At 47.6% G+C, this 17,658-nt stretch overlaps 1 protein-coding gene across 2 annotated transcripts in view; it reads left to right on the forward strand.

The window, feature by feature from the left end:
* Window positions 1–15,835, forward strand: part of Bcl2l13 (BCL2-like 13 (apoptosis facilitator)) — a 20,391-nt gene extending 4,556 nt beyond the window's left edge. The window contains exons 2-6 of one of the 2 annotated variants that reach the window (XM_013023688.1): window positions 1,789–1,896; window positions 3,796–3,952; window positions 6,124–6,193; window positions 11,218–11,361; window positions 14,749–15,835. In XM_013023688.1, the coding sequence (XP_012879142.1) occupies window positions 1,789–1,896; window positions 3,796–3,952; window positions 6,124–6,193; window positions 11,218–11,361; window positions 14,749–15,465 (1,196 nt within the window). In that variant the 3' untranslated portion in view covers window positions 15,466–15,835. The remainder of the gene's footprint in view (window positions 1–1,788; window positions 1,897–3,795; window positions 3,953–6,123; window positions 6,194–11,217; window positions 11,362–14,748) is intronic. The other variant, XM_013023689.1, reaches the window with a different exon arrangement.
* The last annotated feature ends 1,823 nt before the right edge of the window (window positions 15,836–17,658 follow it).

The following is a 17,658-nucleotide window of genomic DNA, read 5'->3' on the forward strand; positions in this document are numbered from 1 at the left end:
TGTGGTGCTGAGGAATGGAACCCAGGGCCTCAGGCATGCAAGGCAAGCGCTCTACCACTGAGCCACCTTCCCAGCCCTGGGCATAAGACTCTTACCTTCAATTAACCACCAGAAAACTGGAAGTGGCATCTGGCCTTGAGCTCAGAGAAGCTCAAGGACAGTGCCCAGATGCTAAGTTCAAGCACCAGGACTGGCAAAAAAATAAAAATAAATTCTAATTCTAGCTACTCAGGAGGCTGAGGATTGTAGTTCAAAGCCAGAGTCCCCATGAGACTCTTATCTCCAATTAACCACTTAAAAACCAAGTGGTGCTGTGGCTTGAGTGGTAGATGCTAGCTTTGAGCACAAAGAAGCTCAGGGACAGTGCCCAGGCCCTAAGTTCAAGCCCCACAACGGACAGATAAATTTGAGTTCAGAGGGTCGTGATTGATGTTGGTACATACAATTCAGGTAGGTCATGTACCTAGACACACATAAAGTCCTAGCACCACAAAAAGGAAAAACGGATGCGTCTAGAAGGCAGTGTGTTGGGGCCTCCCCGCTGTGCTGCTGTTGTAGTTGGGGAGGCTCTGGGACTGGTCCCCCCGATTGCCGTGGGGCAAACCGCACCCCTGACTGCCAGCTGGCGCTGTCGCACATTCACAGAACACCCGCACACGCTCATTCTTAGAGTTCCTGCTATGTTTTCATCTTCTCTCCTTCCCCCGCCTCCCTTCCCTTCCTCACCCCCCTCCACCTCCTCCTCTGGGATGCCACCCACAGCCTTGCTTACACTACGGAAGCACACCACCACCTTTAGCCACCGCTGTAGCCTTGTTGCTCCTTTTTAAAAAATCATTTCAAAAAGTATCTTCTAGCCTTGATAATGAGTTTTGATTTTATACTTTGTTACCTAATAGTTAAAGTACAAGTTTTTATTTTTTTTTGAGATGCGATCTTCATATGTTGTCCAGACTGCCTTGAACTTCTGGGCTCAAAACATCCTGTCTTAGTTAACACAAAGCTGGAACTATCAGTGCTCATACCTACACAACCGGCTAATACTACAGTACTGCACTGACTTCTCTCTCCCTCTTTATTTACTTAAAATTTAATTTAATTTTTAGAAAGTACTGGGACTTGAACGCAGGACCTTGGCGTTGTTCCTCGGCTTTTGTGCTCAAAGTGAGTGCTCTACCACTTGAGCTCACATTTCCACTTCCTGGCTTTTTATTGGTTCATTGGAAATGAGAGGCTCATGGGCTTTTATACCTGTGTTGGCTTTGAACCACCATTCTTGGATCTCAGTCTTGTCAAAAGCTAGGATTAGCTGAGCGCCAGTAATCCTATCTGCTTAGGAGGCTGAGATCTGAGGATCATAGGTCCAAGCCATCCCGGGAAGGAAAGTCTGTGAGGCTCTTTTTTTTTTTTTTTGGCCTGAACTCTGGGCCTGGGCGCTGTCTAGTGCTCTACCACTTGAGCCACAGCGCCACTTCCGGCTTTTTTCTTTTTGCTTATATGGTGCTGAGGAATCGAACCCAGGGCCTCATGCATGCAAGGCAAGCGCTCTACCACTGAGTCACCTTCCCAGCCCCCTGTGAGACTCTTATCTCCAATAAACCACTAGAAAACCGGAAGTGGCTCTGTGGCTCAAGAGGTAGAGCAGCTTACCTTGTACTGAAGAGCTGGGGGACAGTACCTAGGCACAGAGTTCAAGCCCCACAACTGACAAAAAAAAAAAAAACACAAAACTAGGATTATAAGTGTGAACCATTAGCTTAATAGTAACTTTGTTTTGTTTTGTTTCAGGGGTTCAACTAGATATAGCTTCACAATTTCTGGATCCTGAAGTTTTATTAAAAGTTAAATCTGAAATTGAAGAAGAGCTAAAAGCCCTAGACAAAGAAATTTCTGAAGGTATGTGTATTCCACACCTAGTTAACCTGGTCTACTGTTAGTTTTGTTTTATTTTCATAGAAGGATGCTCTCTATATCCTCATTGCACAACTTCTCTGAGAGGAGATTACTAGGGTGAAACTGGAAGGAAGGCTGTTCAAATTTTCTTTACTGTACACTTTTCCAGCTATAAGCAGGAGGTTAAGATGCAGCCTCTTTTGGTGCTGAGTAATGGATTAAATGATCCTGTGGCGGTCCTCTCCGTTCATGATGATTGATTTGTAGTTGGTACCTTTATAACTTCAGTAGGAGCCCTAAGGGAAGAATAGTTTAAGAACCTTGCTCTTATTTTTGCCTGTATATATGTGTAGAAAGTTAAATATATATGTCATATCACATATTTTGTACTTAAAATGACATCACAAGTTTTGGGAAAAAGTCTACTAACAGTGAAATTTTGTTCGTTGGGCCAGGCACTATTGGCTCACTCCTGTAGTCCTAACTACTCAGGAGGCTGAGATCTGATGATGGCTGTTCAAAGTCAGCCCAGACAGGAAAGTACGTGAGATTCTTATCTCCAATAAACTACCAGAAAACCAGAGTAGAGGGGTGGCTCAAAGTGTAGCACACCAGCCTTGAGCAGAAAAGCTCAGGGACAGGGCTGGGAAGGTGGCTCAGTGGTAGAGCGCTTGCCTTGCATGCCTGAGGCCCTGGGTTCCATTCCTCAGCACCACATAAGCAAAAAGAAAAAAAGCTGGAAATGGCGCTGTGGCTCAAGTGGTAGAGCACTAGCCTAGAGCTGAAGAGCTGAGGGACAGCGCCCAGGCCCAGAGTTCAGGCCCCATGACCAGACCCAAAAAAGAAAAAGAAAAGCTCAGGGACAGCGCCCAAATCCTGAGTTCAAGCCCCAGAAAGGGCAAAAAAAGAAAAGAAAATGAGGAAAAGGCAGAAAAGAAAGAGAATTGACAAAAGGCTTACATAGTGTGTTCACTTAATACCCTTTATTACCCAGGGTTCATTTGTTTGTTTTGTGGTTATTTTTGTTTTTCTTGCTAACTGCCTGGACTGCTACCAGTCTGCTATTCTTCTCTCTGGCTCTTGAGTAGCTGGAACTGCAGGCAAGTACCACCATGCCTGGTCTAATGCAGTGAATATTTTATGAAGATGATTGGTAACTCTTAGGAGTGAGGAAATGGACAGGATTCTAAAACCAGGAGTAGGGAGTGGGTGATAAGCTGTTAATTTGAATTGAGGAGAGATAGGATCCTATTTTTATTTTTTATTGCCTTCCTCTTTGCCTCCTTCCTAACACAATTTTAGCAGATTTCTTTGTCAATTTTCATAGTTGCAAGTAATTTTTTTGACAATTGTGGGTCTTGAACTCTGGGCCTGGGCGCTGTCCCTCAGTTCTTCAGCTCAAGGCTAGCGCTCTACCTCTTGAGCCACAGCGCCACTTCTGACCTTTTCTGCTTGTGTGGTGCTGAGCAATCGAACCCAGGGCCTCATGCATGCAAGGCAAGCGTTCTACCACTGAGTCACCTTCCCAGCCCCAGTTTATTTTGACTACATTCATTCTCTTTCAAGTGTGCTTAATAAAATTTTTCATTCTATTTTTCACTTCAACCTTCCTTATTCCTTTAAGTAGTCCCTTATTTAGATTCAAGCTTTATGTTCCTATACATATATGTATGTAATCATGAATGTGGATATATGGATACACATACCTGCATGTCCACAACTATGTCTTTTTAAGTCCAGCTTCCACCTAGGAGTGAAAACATGGTAATTTTGTGTGTGTGCGCGTGCACATATCTACACGGGGCCAGGAATACAGGCGTGTGCAGCTACCAGCTCAGCTTGTGCACAGCTCTTGATACTGCGTGTTAAATTAGGTTTTCCTCGTGTCCTGTTTGTCTTCAGCTTTCACCAGCACTGGCTTTGACCGTCATACTTCTCCGGTGTTCAGCCCTGCGAACCCAGAGAGCTCCATAGAAGACTGCCTGGCGCACCTTGGAGAGCAAGCGTGGCAGGGGCTGAGAGAGCCCCTGCAGACGGCGCTGCAGGCGCTGCTCAGCCGGTGAGCCCGTGCTGCACGGGGCCCGAGCGCAGTGTCTCCTCTGTGCGTTAGCCTCCTCGCTAAACTTCAGGGCTCCAGCCGTGGTTGGGTTTGCGTCTCCCGATGCGCGCTCGGGTCTCAGAGGGGCTGGCTTGTGTTTGAACATGCGCCCTTGCCCTCCTCCTTCCTCTAGGGACCAACATAGTCTGAGCCAAGGCCTTGTGCACTGTCCTGTGCACCTGGCATTTTCCTTGTCTTAGGCTTCTGTGTTTGAAGCCACGTATGCGTCCCAGATGTTGGAGAACTTAGGGGCTACAGTCTGCACATGAACTGCTTCCACATTCTTGGAGTCAGTACTCCCACAGCTATCATTCTTACCACATTAAAGGTAAAATCAAGAAGCTAGAAGTATTTCAGCCTCTAATCCTAGCTGCTCAGGAGGCTGAGATCTTAGGATCACGGTTCAAAGCCAGCTTGGGCAAAAAAGTCCATGAGTCTCTTCATTTCCAATTAGCTACCCAAAAAGCCAGAAGTAGAGCCGTGGCTCAATTGGTAGAGTGCTAGCCTTGAACAAAAAAGACAGTGCCGAGAACCAGGACCAAAATACATACACAAAACATACATTTCATTTTTTGTTGGTCATGGGACTTAGGGCCTGGATGCTGTCCCTGAGCTCTTTTGCTCAAGACTGGTGCTCTACCACTTTAGGCATATCTCTATTTCCTGTTTTTGAGTGTTTAATTGGGGGTAAGAGTCTCAGAGATTTTCCTTCCCAGGCTGGCTTTGAACTGTGATCCTCAGGTCTCAGCCTCCTGAGTAGCTAGGATTACAGGTATGAGCCACTGGTGCCTGGCTCACAAAAGTATTTTAAAGTAGACTCAATTCACTTAACAAATCTTTAAAAAATCAATTTTCCCAAACTCTTTCCTGAAAGTTAAGAAATTGATAAAAACTAGAGAAATATTTGTATTAATGGATGTTGGCAACTTCATAAGATAGAGTCTGTTCCTCACTAGTACAGCTGCAGGCCCCATGCTGAGTCGCTGTTGAGGTAAGGAAATAACTTTTCATCCTGGCAGTGTGTATGCTTTACCATTTGTTCGAAGCAGACACTTTTAGTTATGAAATGAGCAAATGTAAAAATTTCTGATTCCATGTAGACAATTATTTGGAATTTTCTTAAATGGGGAAGAGGTGTGTGGCTGTTGAGGGAGTGAGACAGCAGTGGTTTTCAGAAAGTCATCCGTAGGGCTGGAGGCCCCGGCTGGACTGGGCAGCCCTCCCGGGGTCTCTCCACCCTCAAGCATGTTTTACAGTGAGGGAACAAGTAAGATTTGAAGAAAGAAGTGTGCTGCTTTGCCAAAAAAATCCAAAACCTTGCAAAAGCTGTTGGGACTAATAACTGAGAAGCATTGTATTTCCTACTTCTATGCAAACTGTTTATGATTTTTTTTTTCCCCCTCCAGTCCTGGGGCTTGAACTCAGGGCCTGAGCACCACCATCCCTGAGCTGCTTTTGCTCAAGACTAGCTCTCTACCACTTGAGCCACAGCACTACTTATGGCTTTTTCTTTTTATGTGGTGCTAAGGAATTGAACCTAGGGCTCGTGCATGCTAGGCAAGCGCTCTACCACTGAGCCACCTTCCCAGCCCATTGAACACATCTTTTATTTTTCTTCATTGTGTCAATACGTGGGGCTCAGTGCCTTCTACTCTGACTCATCCTGCTTTGTTTATGGCTGGTTTTCTGCCTTTTGAGTCATGTCTCCATCCCAGCTTGTTGCTGACTATTTGTAGGTGGAGTCTTGTGGACTTTTCTGCCCAGGCTGACTTTGAGCCTCAGTCCTCCAGGTGTCTGCCTCCTGCATAGCTAGGATTACATGTGTGAGCACTGGTGCTGGGTTTTCATGTATTGCAGGAAAAACTGGTGTCTCCTCACTGCAAACTGTGTTTAAAATCCATGTGTCCTCCAGTTGTAAAGTCTGCCAGTGACCTCTGAGTTAAATACTTCACAGTCCTCTCATAGTAAAGGCATTCATCCCAGATATTAAGAGCATATCTTACATTCAACAGTTATGTCGAATATATTGAAACTATTGAATTCAGCAACAGAATGTAGCGTTTGCACGTTTATTCATTTAGGGGTTTAGACTTCCCTTCATCGTGACTCAGACTTCTAAAAACCCTCCACAGGCCGGTGACATACCCGACGTTTCGAGAATTTGCACTGGAGGCTGCGGGTCATACCAGCGGATGGAATAAGGTACTAACTAGATTGCTTTTAATTTTCAAGATTTTAGTCTTAATGATAAAGTTTAGGAGTATTACTAGCATCCTGCAGCACAAAACCGTTAGAGTTAATATATATACATAAAATGCTGCCTCTGCTTTGTGATCCATAGTACGCCACACCTTCCTCTCTATGTGCCCTGGACCTCCCATTGTGACGATAAATAGTTCTTCGCTTCTGTGTGTTGGACACAACATTGGTCTCCAGACGTTCCTTGTTAGTATGAGTGTTTCTGGTCTCTTAGATGAATAGTGCCTCGTGTGTTTTGTAGTTTGCAGTATTGTGCCTTTCGTGTCACCTCTCCATGATTAATGAGAACTAGATAACTTGCCTGGAACCTCTCGAGTAGTAGCTATTGGAACCAACTCTGTGGCTAACATCTGATTCTAGGCTGTGTTTTTCCATTCTAGCATATGTTTATCCACTGTCTTAGACTGTTGTTTGCTTGTTACCTTGAAAAGATAGCATCTATAAGGAGATACACCTCCAGGAAGAAGTATGGCCTTGAGATAATAAAATTCAGTATCATTATTTTTGCAAATGACCACCTCTATTCAAAGATTCATACCATCTCTTTTTACAATCATAGACTCTGATGCATCTACAGAGAATTGGTTCTAGGTCCTCTCTTGGATGTAAATATTTGCAGATTCTCAAGTTGTTCATATAACCTAGTATAGAATTTGCATATGACTATTATCACATCCTAAATTTATCTGTCTATTTTTTGTTGTTTGGTCGTGGGGTTTGAACTCTGGGCCTGGGTGCTGTCCCTCAGCTCTTCAGCTCAAGGCAAGCACTCTACCACTTAATCCTCAGCTCCACTTCTGGTTTTCTGGTGGTTTATTGGAGATGAGTTTCACGGACTTTCCTGCCCAGGCTGGCTTTGAGCCGTGACCCTCAGACCTCAGCCTCCTGAGTAGCTGGGATGACAGGTCTGAGCCACCAGGCTGGCTTTGAGCCGTGGTCCTCAGACCTCAGCCTCCTGAGTAGCTGGGATGACAGGTCTGAGCCACCAGGCTGGCTTTGAGCCGTGGTCCTCAGACCTCAGCCTCCTGAGTAGCTGGGATGACAGGTCTGAGCCACCAGGCTGGCTTTGAGCCGTGGTCCTCAGACCTCAGCCTCCTGAGTAGCTGGGATGACAGGTCTGAGCCACCGGCGCCTGGCTCCCATGAGACGCTTATCACCATCAATCTACTCAGAAAATGTTGGAAGTGGTTTTGTGGCTTAGGTGGTAGAGTGCTAGCCTTGAGCAAAAGAAGCTTAAGGATGGTACGCAGGCCCTGAGTTTAAGCCCCAGGACAGGCAACAATAAAAAAAGGAAATTACACGTAGCAATTCACAAAGTAAGATATGTACAACTTTCAAGTGAAGCTTAAACAGAGTAACTTCAAAATGTTATATAGTTGTTGGTCGCTGGGAAATCAGCATGCTGGTGGTCTATCATACACAGACCTTTTGAAGTTATAAAGAGTAAACTTGAGGCATTTTAAGAACTATCCCTTCGTTGTCTCTATCCAAGGCAGAATATTAGAACTAGAGAAACGGTAATAATTATTTTTGTTTTAATAATAGGACAAGTTTCTTACTATGAAAACAATTGAACTTGTCTTTGTAGCCATATATCCTATTAGTGTTAAAGAGATTTTTGATATATCTTGAGCTAGAATTCTTTTAGAATGTCAAAACGTTGAAGAAGATGTGTTTGTTACATTCTTCCTTTAAGATTGTAATATTGATTTCCTCAGGGCGGCTTTTACTGAAGTAAAAGCCAAAGGAAATTGAGAACCAGAGAACATTGGTCTGAGCCATCAACTCCCCGTGGTTTTGATTGGCTTCTGTGGAAAGACACCCGGTGTCATTTCCTCAGTTATTTCCTTGATAGCACAGCATCAAGGAACTGAAATTCCTTTCATTCCTTTGTGCATTTCTGTCCACGTGAAACCTTAGTGTGTTTGACTGTGGAGAATGCATTCAGACCACTGGCTAAAATACCTTTCTCCCTTCCCTCCTTTCTCCTTTTCTTCCTTCCCTCCCTTCCCTCCTTTCTCCCTTTCTTCCTTCCCTCTCTTCCCTCCTTTCTCCCTTTCTTCCTTCCCTCCTTTCTCCTTTCTTCCCTCCTTTCTCCCTTTCTTCCTTCCCTCCTTTCTCCCTTTCTTCCTTCCCTCCTTTCTCCCTTCTTCCCTTTCTCCCTTTCTTCCTTCCCTCCTTTCTCCCTTCTTCCCTCCTTTCTCCCTTTCTCCCTTCCCTCCTTTCTCCTTTTCTTCCTTCCCTCCTTTCTCCTTTTCTTCCTTCTCTCCTTTCTCCCTTTCTCCTTTCCCTCCTTTCTCCCTTTCTTCCCTCCTTTCTCCCTTTCTTCCCTCCTTTCTCCCTTTCTCCCCTCCTTTCTCCCTTTCTCCTTTCCCTTTCTCCTTTCTCCCTTCCCTCCTTTCTCCCTTTCTTCCTTCCCTCCTTTCTCCCTTCCCTCCCCCCTTCCCTCCCCCCTTCCCTTCCACCCTTCTTTCTGTTCTTTAGTTTCTCCCCTCTTTAGTTTTTCTTCTCTTTTTCTTTTCTTTTTTTTTGGCCAGTCCTGGGGTTTGAACTCAGGGCCTGGCCACTATCCCTGAGCTTATTTTGCTCAAAACTAGCTCTCTACCACTGGGCTACAACACCACTTCTAGCTTTTTCTGAGTATGTGGCACTGAGGAATTGAACCCATGGCTTCATGCATGCTAGGCAAGCTCTCTACCACTAAGCCATATTCCCAGCCTCTCTTTAGTTTTCTTCTAAAGCAATTTTTTGTGTGTGTGTGCTTGTCCTGAGACTGAGTCAGGGACTGAGTGACTGTCCCTGAGCTTTTTCAAGGTTGATGCTCTACCACTTTAGCCACAGCGCCACTTCTGGCTTTTTCTGAGTGGTTTATTGGAGATAAGAGTCTCCTGGACTTTCCTACCCAGGCTGTTCTTCGAACTGAGATCCTTAGATCTCAGCTTCCGAGTAGCTAGGATGACAGGCGCGAGCCACCGACGCCCGGCAATTATAATGTTATAGTTTAACATGGGGCCTGAACTCAGCGCTGTCCCTCAGCTCTTCAGCTCAAGGCTAGCATTCTACCCCTTGAGCCACAGCACCACTTCCAGCTTTTTCTGTGTATATGGTGCTGAGGAATCGAAACCAGGGCTCCACACATGCAAGGCAAGCGCTCTACCACTGAGCCACCTTCCCAGCCCATAGTTAATAATTTTTACAAGTTTGTTTTTCTTTAAACTGTAGTCATTACTGAATCAGGTGCTGTGTTTGCTAGGCTAGCATGTGCTGCTTGAGCTATACCCTAGCATTTTTCTTCTTTAAAGATTTATTCATAGCATGCATTAGTTATATAAGGGAGAATTTCATTGTGAAATTTTTTTTTCTTTTTTACTTTTTTTTTTTTTTTGCAGGTCCTGGAGCTTGAACTCAGGGCCTGGGTGCTGTCTCTGAGCTTCTTTTGCTCACTGCTAGTGCTCTACCACTTGATCCACAGAGCCAATTTTAGCCTTTTCTGAATAATATTTATTTATTTATTTATTTGCTGGTCGTGGGGCCTGAACTCTGGGCCTGGGCGCTGTCCTCACTCTTCAGCTCATGGCTAGTGCTCTACCACATGAGCCACAGTGCCACTTCCGGCTTTTTCTGCTTATGTGGTGCTGAGGAATCGAATCCAGGGCTTCATGCGTGCAAAGGCAAGCACTCTACCACTGAGTCACCTTCCCAGCCCCCTGAGTAATTTATTGGAGATGAGTCTCACAGACTTTCCCACCCGGACTGGCTTTGAACTGATCCTCAGATCTTAGCCTCCTGAGTAGCTGAGATTACAGGTGTGAGCCACTGGTGCCAGGCTGCTGCTTTTATTTATTTTTTTAAGGTAAACAAACTGTATGTGGAAGTGAATCTCCACCTGGCGAGGGCCCCAGGCGGAGCCCACCGTGGTATCTCCTCGTCAGCCTCACCTGGCCCTCCGTAGTGAATTCCAGCCATCCTCACCCACACTCACCTGGTTTTCTTTTGTTGTTGGTGGTGGTGGTCGTGGGTCTTGAACTCTGGGCCTGGGCGCTGTCCCTCAGCTCTTCACCTCAAGGCTAGCGCTCTACCACTGGAGCCACAGTGCCACTTCTGACATTTTTTTTTTTTTTTGCTTATGTGGTGCTGTGGAATCGAACCCAGGGCCTCATGCATGCAAGGCAAGTGCTCTCCCACTGAGCCACCTTCCCAGCCCCACCTTGTTTTCTTTGAAGTAGGTTCACAGTTGATTTATCTGGGCTGGCTTTAAACTCTTTCTCTCAAGTACTGGGGTTACACATGTGCACCACATTCATGCAGAAAGTTCTTACTGCTTTGTTTTCTGTGCTTGCTTTGGAGCTAACCTCAGGACCTCGCACTCTGGATCAGCTTTTTCACTCTTGGTTGGCACTCTAAACTTGAGCCGCAGCTCCACTTCTGGCTTTTTTTCTGGTTATTTGGAGATAAGAGTCCCTTGATTTTTGTGTGCCTGGGCTGAACTTGAAATTGGTCCTTAGATCTCAGCTACCTCAGTAGCATATGTGAGCTACTGGCTCATAGCTCTTAATTCATTTCTTTTTGTCGGTCATGGGGCTTGAACTCTGGGCCTGGGCACTGTCCCTGCACTCTTCAGCTCAAGGTGAGTGCTCTCCCACTTGAGCCACAGTGCCACTTCCAATTCTTTTTAATGGCTGTGTTTTTTCTAGCTGGCTAGAATGTATTAAACTAGTCCTTGAGTCGCTCAGTGCTTCTGTGAGTTTCTGTGTACACACTGACACGGTTATTTTATATATTACTGTTTCTGCCGCCTTACTGTATGAAACCTACACTCAGTATTTAGAACTTCCTAGTAGGAGTTGTGTTTTACTGTAATGAGAACGGAATGCTATAATGATGTATCTAAGCACTGAACACGTAAAGTGCATCGTAAAAACCTGAGGCTCGACAGGTTTTCACACGCTCTTCTGTCTGCCTTGAAGATCGCGGTGCCTCTGGTCCTGCTTCGACATATGCTTCTGGAGCTGACCCGGCGCGGCGAGGAGCCCCTGCGTGCCCTGCTGGAGCTCGGCGTGGCGTACCTGGAGGACTGTGCCGCTGAGCACATCATCCAACATGGCGGCTGGGTATGACCCCTCGAAGCAGTGCGCCGGCTCATAGGTGTTGGATGTTAAGATTGGTTTCTTTCAATAGTCCTTATTAAGAAACTGTGTCCTGACAAAAGTATCTGTAGCTAACTAAAATATAAAGAATAAGAAACGACCACTTAGCTGTCTAAGGAAAGAATACCGTCACTCCTTGTTCTAGAGAGAACGTTGGAGATGGGGTACAGACCTCGTGCACGCTGAGCGAGTATTCAACGTTGAACTCGAGCCGGCTGACACTCTTACGTCTTCTTGGAGTCTTCTAGGGGTGCCTGCACGTGTGCTGCTCCTGGGGTTGTCCCTCAGCTGTTTTGCTCGACTCCAAGATCAGCTTTTTGGTGGTTAATTGGTTTAAGCCCACCTGGGCGATCCTCAGATCTCAGCCTCCTGAGTAGCCAGGTTCACAGGAGAACTGCAGGGGCCTGGCTTTTCGTTTTGATGCTGGTATTGAACTAAGAACCCAGGTACTCTTTTTTTTTTTTTTTTGCACTAAAAACTTGGAAAACTTTATGCAGGAACTACCAAAGTTTCAGTGTTTAACCATTAGGTGACAAACCAAGTGTCTAGATGTGAAGACACTATGTTTGGGAAACTCGGGGGGTGGGGCAGGCTCTATAAACTAACTTTACAGGACATGGTGGCAATGTGCTCTGGAAGATAAACCCAGCCACGCAGGGCAGTGGAACCCAGGTACTCTTGCTCAGCGATTTTGCTCATGGTTGGTGTTCTCCTTTTGAGCCCTCCCTCCAGTTTGGGCTTTTTGCTGGTTAACTGGCTATAAAAGTCTCAAATTTGTTTGCCTGGGCTAGTTTTGAACCAGGATCCTCAGATCTTAGCCTTGTGAGTAGGATTACAGTTGGGAGCCAGTGACACCCAGCTTTGAGGTTGGTCTTTGTACAGGATGAGAGGTGAAGGTCCATTCTCATTTTCCTGCAGCTGGGTAGTTTCCCAGCACCAGGGTGTCGAGGCTGTGTTTTCTTGAGTGTTGGCTGTTGTTGGGCAGCTCTTCGTGCTGTTCTGCCGGTCCTGAGGTCTGTGTGGTGGGCTGCTGCCCTTGCTTGCTGTCGTGTAACTTCAGGTCTACCACTAGCTGTGCACCAGTCGCTTAGAATTACTTTTGCTTGACCGGGTTTTTTTACTTCCATATGAATTTTTGGATTGATTTCTCTTAATTCTGTGAGAGATATTGGGTTTTTTTTATTACATGGCAACACGGCCATTTTCATGTTGTTGCTTTGTCTTCTTACTGTTTTATTTGGATGTTTGATAAACTTATTTACATGTGAGATTTACTTGTGAGCTGGGGGAGTGAGTGCTCTGCCCGGCTGACCTCTCACCCCTGGGCTCACATGATCCTCCTGCGTTGCTCAGAGTGCAATGCACACTACCGTTCTCAGCATTATTTTATTTTAGAATGGTTTGTCCTCCTGTCAGATTAACCAAGACAACTACAGAAATAATGACAACACAAACACTAATAGTGTTAAGGTAGCATAATTGAGCTGGGTGCTGGTAGCTCGTGAGAGTCTGAGGTCAGAGTGTCTCAACGTGAAGCCAGCGCCAACTGGAGTCTGAGGTCAGAGTGTCTCAACTTGAAGCCAGCGCCAACTCTGGAGTCTGAGGTCAGAGTGTCTCAACTTGAAGCCAGCGCCAACTCTGGAGGCTCTTGGCTCCAGGTCACAGGAAGATGCCGTGAGTGGAGTTGTGGCTCAGGCTGGTGGGAAAAGGCCAAGGCCCTGAGTTGAAGCCTTGGTAGCAGCACTTAAAACAAATCTCACGGTGTGTCGCCAGCCCATCCTGTCATCCTAGCGACACAGGAGGCTTAGTTCTGAGGATCACTGTTCAAAGCCAGCCCCGGCAGGAAACTCCATGAGAACTTGATCTCCAGTGAACTGCCAGAAAATCAGAAGTGACACTGTGGCTCAGGGTAGTTTTGCTCTGAGTGAAAAGGCTGAGGGACAGCACCCAGGCCCTGAGTTCGAGCCTCAGGACCAGTTTACACACACACAGATTTATTTTCCCTTCTATCTCTGGTGTCAAGCTCAGCACCCATGATGAAGAGACTCACAAACATGGAGGTGAAAACCTCTACTGTTGATCGTTGTAATGTTTGCCCAAGGAGGAGGCCACAGTCTTGCATTTCTGGGATCTCTCTATGGTGTTAGAGTAAATTGTCACTTTGTCTTATTTGGGACGGGGTCTTACTGTGCTGTCTAGGCTAGCCCCACACCCTGGCTTCACGTAATCTTCCTGCCTCATCTTTTCCAGTGCTAGGACTAAAGGGTGTGTGTGTGTGTGTGTGTGTGTGTGTGTGTGTGTGTGTGTGTGTGTGTGTGTGTGTGTAGAGGTGTGTGTGTAAAGGGGTGTGTGTGTGTGTAAAGGGGTGTGTGTGTGTCTATACTCGGCTGTGGATATTAGATAGGCGGGCCCCTCTCCCCTCCCCCGCGCTCAGACCCTCACATTTGCCAGGCAAGTCCTTCCACTGTTATGCCGCTAGCCCTGCAGCCTCTCAGCGTTACTTCTGAAGCACAGCTGTGATTAGAATTTTTTTTTTTTTTTTTTTGCTGGTATTGAGGTTTGAACTCAGGTCTTGGCACATGCTTGTCTTGTTTGTCCAGCTGGCAATCTGAGTCAGTGCCTTCAGCCCTCTTAATTATTTTTTATATATCAGACTTCAGTGACTAGCCTTTGCCATTTAATAAAATCCACATTTCCAGTTGTCAGTTGCATGCCTCAAAAATTCTTCCTCTGTGTTCTTCAAATAAATGGATTCTGTTCAGAAACTGTTTAGGTCTAAATAAACATACTTAACCCTAGAACTTCAGGGAAGAATATATTCTTTCAGTTTAGCTTTTATTTTTCTTGTTGACCGTGGGGCTTGAACTCAGGGACTCGGCACTGTCCTTGAGCTTTTTCACTCAAGGCTAATGCTCCTTACCACTTCGAGACACAGCACCACTATCGGTTTTTTGGAGATAAGAATGTTAAGGACTTTTTCCTTCCCAGGCTGGCTTCAAACTGGGATCCCCAGATAGCAGACTCCTTAGTAGCTAGGATTACAGGTGTAGGCCACTGGCACCCAGCTTTTAATAACTTTTTAAAATACTAACTACTGGAAGCTGGTGGCTTACACCTGTAATCCTAGCCATTCAGGAGGCTGAGATCTGAAGATCATGGTCCGAAGTCAGCCCAGGAAGGGAAACTGTGAGACTCTTATCTCCAATTAAACACCAAAAAAAAAAAAAAAAAAGCCTGAAGCAGAGCTATGGTTCAAGTGCTAGCCTTGAACAAGAACTCAAGGACAGCACCTGGGCCCTGAGTTCAAGGCCCAGAATAGGCTTTATGTTGACTCTTCTCTTGTTTCTGTAGGGTACCGTTTTTAGCCTTGAGCCAGAGGAGGAGGAAGACCCCGGCCTCATCGCAGAAGACAGCAATGACATTTATATCCTACCCAGTGACAACTCCGGCCAGGTCAGTCCCCCGGAGTCCCCAACCGTGACCACTTCTTGGCAGTGCGAGAGCCTCCCGGCCTCGCTGTCGGCCAGCCAGAGCTGGCACACAGAAAGCTTGCCCGTGTCCTTGGGCCCTGAGTCCTGGCAGCAGATTGCCATGGATCCCGAAGAGGTCAAGAGCTTGGATAGTAATGGCGCTGGTGAGAAGAGCGAGAACAACTCGTCTAACTCAGACATTGTCCATGTGGAGAAGGAAGAGGTCCCCGAAGGGGCGGAGGGGGCAGGGGTGGCCGTGCCCTCCCGGGACCCCCAGGCTGCCTTCCCCGCTGCCCCGCGTCCACACACCACTGCCCCTTCGCTGGAGGCCAGGGAACCCCACACACAAGCGGCTGCCAGGGAGATGGCCAGCCCCGTCCCGTCTCTGTTTGTGGAGCTCTGTGAAGAAGAGGCGGAGGCACCACCAGAGGAGGGAGAGAGGCCCCCCGCGCCACTGGGTGAGGCACAGAGTCCCGGTGGGGAGGCCCAGGCAGCCCCAGGCCCCGAGGGCAGGGCCACGCTGCTGTTTGGAGGGGCTGCCGCTGTAGCTGTCCTGGCAGTGGCCTTTGGAGTGGCCTTGGCTCTGAAAAAAAAGTAGCTGCTTCTGGAGCAGAGGACGATGATGACCGGATCCGAGGTTTCCCTCACCACGTGTGGAATTTGAACTGCCAGCCGCGGAGGGTGCACTGCGGAATGCCCTGGGGACTGGCTTTCCGCTCAGCAAGCAGAAGCTCAGTCGCACGTAGGGCTGCGGTAGGGGCTGCGTGGCCGGGCGCCAGGGCCTTGGCTTACGCTGGATTCCGAGTCTCGTGAGTGATGATAGCGTCCCACACCTGGCACTGGGCGCTTGTGCCCCCTCGAAGGCCATCTGGGCGGTGTAGGGGCTGGCATGGCCAGCCCCCACAGCCCCCACGCAGCAAGGTCAGCCGGAAGTGTCTCAGACATTGCCAGGTGTCTCCCGTTTGTCCCATCCTGTCCCCAGCCGTGAGTCGTCCCTGCCCCCACCCCCCGCCATGCTTTAGAAGGAGAGGTTCGAGGCAGGAGAGCCTGGGGTTGCATCCTCAGGCTCCAGGGCCATTCAGCTGGCTGGAGTCCTTGTCTTTCCCGTGACCAGGCTATGTTCCCACAGCCCTGCCCTTCTGGCTCTCAGGTACCAGTCCCATCTCCCCCCCTCCCCGATCTGCGGGGGCCTTGCCCATACTCTGCACACCCTAGGTCCCCGATGCTTCCAGCAGCTTCTGCTGCCGTTAGGAACCTTTCAAAGGACGCACGCAACGTGTTTAGGGGCTGTGGCCTTTTCTTCAGTGTCTACCCCGCCCTGGTGGCTTGCCCGTGGCTCTCCTGGGCGGGGATGCGTGGTGCCCGTGGTGGGGTTGGTGTGGTTTCCCAGGGTCTGGCCTCCAGTGTTGGATGCCTCATGCCATGTGGTGAGCAATGCCTTCCGAGGACTAGAACCAGCCAGGTCAGAACCTTACTAAATAGGATCTTTGAGATCCAGTGTAAGGGTCATTTTATTACTTTAATCCCAAGTGTCATTGAAATCAAAACAGGGAGAAAAGGCTTGAGTTGCAAGTCAGGCTGCTGACTGGCCTTTAGTGTCCAGGAAAGAGGCCTCAGCCCACATGCCAGGGTCATGAACCAGATCCGGCGCTGGGCCTGGTCCCTCGGGGAGGCCAGTGCCCGGTCAGTGCCTGAGGGCCGCAGGGCTCCTGCAGGGCACACTTCCTGAGACTCCTCAGACTCACCTCAGCTACACGAGACTTCCGGAATGCCGAGTGTATAATAAAAGCACTTTACCTGCTCTCACCACCAAGATCTGATCTTTTAAATGTGCTTTCATTTTTGACATTTTGTTTTTTTGCCATTCCTGGTGCTTGAACTCAGGGCCTGGGCTGTGTCCCTGAGCCACTTTGTGCTCGGAGCTAGCCTTCTACCATTTACTTGAGCCACAGCACCATTTCCAGTTTTTTCTGAGTGTTTTTTTTTTTTTTTTTTTAATTTGAAATAAGAGTCTCAGAGTCTCCTGCCCGTACTGATTTCGAACCACAATCCTCAGATCTCAGCCTCCCGAGTAGCTCGGTCTGTAGGCCTGAGCCACTGGCTCCTGGCTTAGACACCAATTTTTTTTTTTTTTTTGTCGGTCGTGGGACTTGAACTCTGGGCCTGGGCGCTGTCCCTCAGCTCTTCAGCTCAAGGCAAGCGCTCTACCACTTGAGCTACAGCGCCACTTCCGGTTTTCTAGTTAGACACCAATTTTTTTAAAACAAATCCCTGAAGAATTTTAGCAGTTGGTCAAGAGGAGATGAGTGTGTTTTGTCCCGCAGCTTTTCCCTGCCGTGCTCAGGGCTCGGGGGGCGGCTCACGGGGCTGGTGGTGAGCTGTAGGCCTCTTGTGTTCTAATTGCCATGTTTATGTTTGTATAGCCAAGGGCCTGGTGAGTTGTGACTGTTTTTGCTTTTAATATTCCTCTAGTGGTGACACATTTGAATTGTGAATTCAGGCTTGTGCGTGATCCTGTCTTCCGCAGGGTAGGTGTGAGAAGGAAGTGCGATTCTGAACTGACTGCTGCTTTATTTCACCTAGTGAGCATTCGTGTAAAGGAATTTGGCCAAGTGTGGCTTGAACTCAGGGCCTGGGCACTGTCCCTGAGCTGCTTTTGTACCACTGGAGCCACAGAGGAGCTTCCAGCTTTTTCTGTGGTTAATTGGAGAGAAGAGTCTCACAGACTTTACTGCCCAGGCTGGCTTCAAAGCACAGTCAGACCCTAGCCTCCTGAGTGTGAGAGCTGCTG

This window comes from Dipodomys ordii, unplaced genomic scaffold (genome assembly GCF_000151885.1).
Source record: "Dipodomys ordii isolate 6190 unplaced genomic scaffold, Dord_2.0 Scaffold69, whole genome shotgun sequence".
Lineage (NCBI taxonomy): Eukaryota > Metazoa > Chordata > Mammalia > Rodentia > Heteromyidae > Dipodomys > Dipodomys ordii.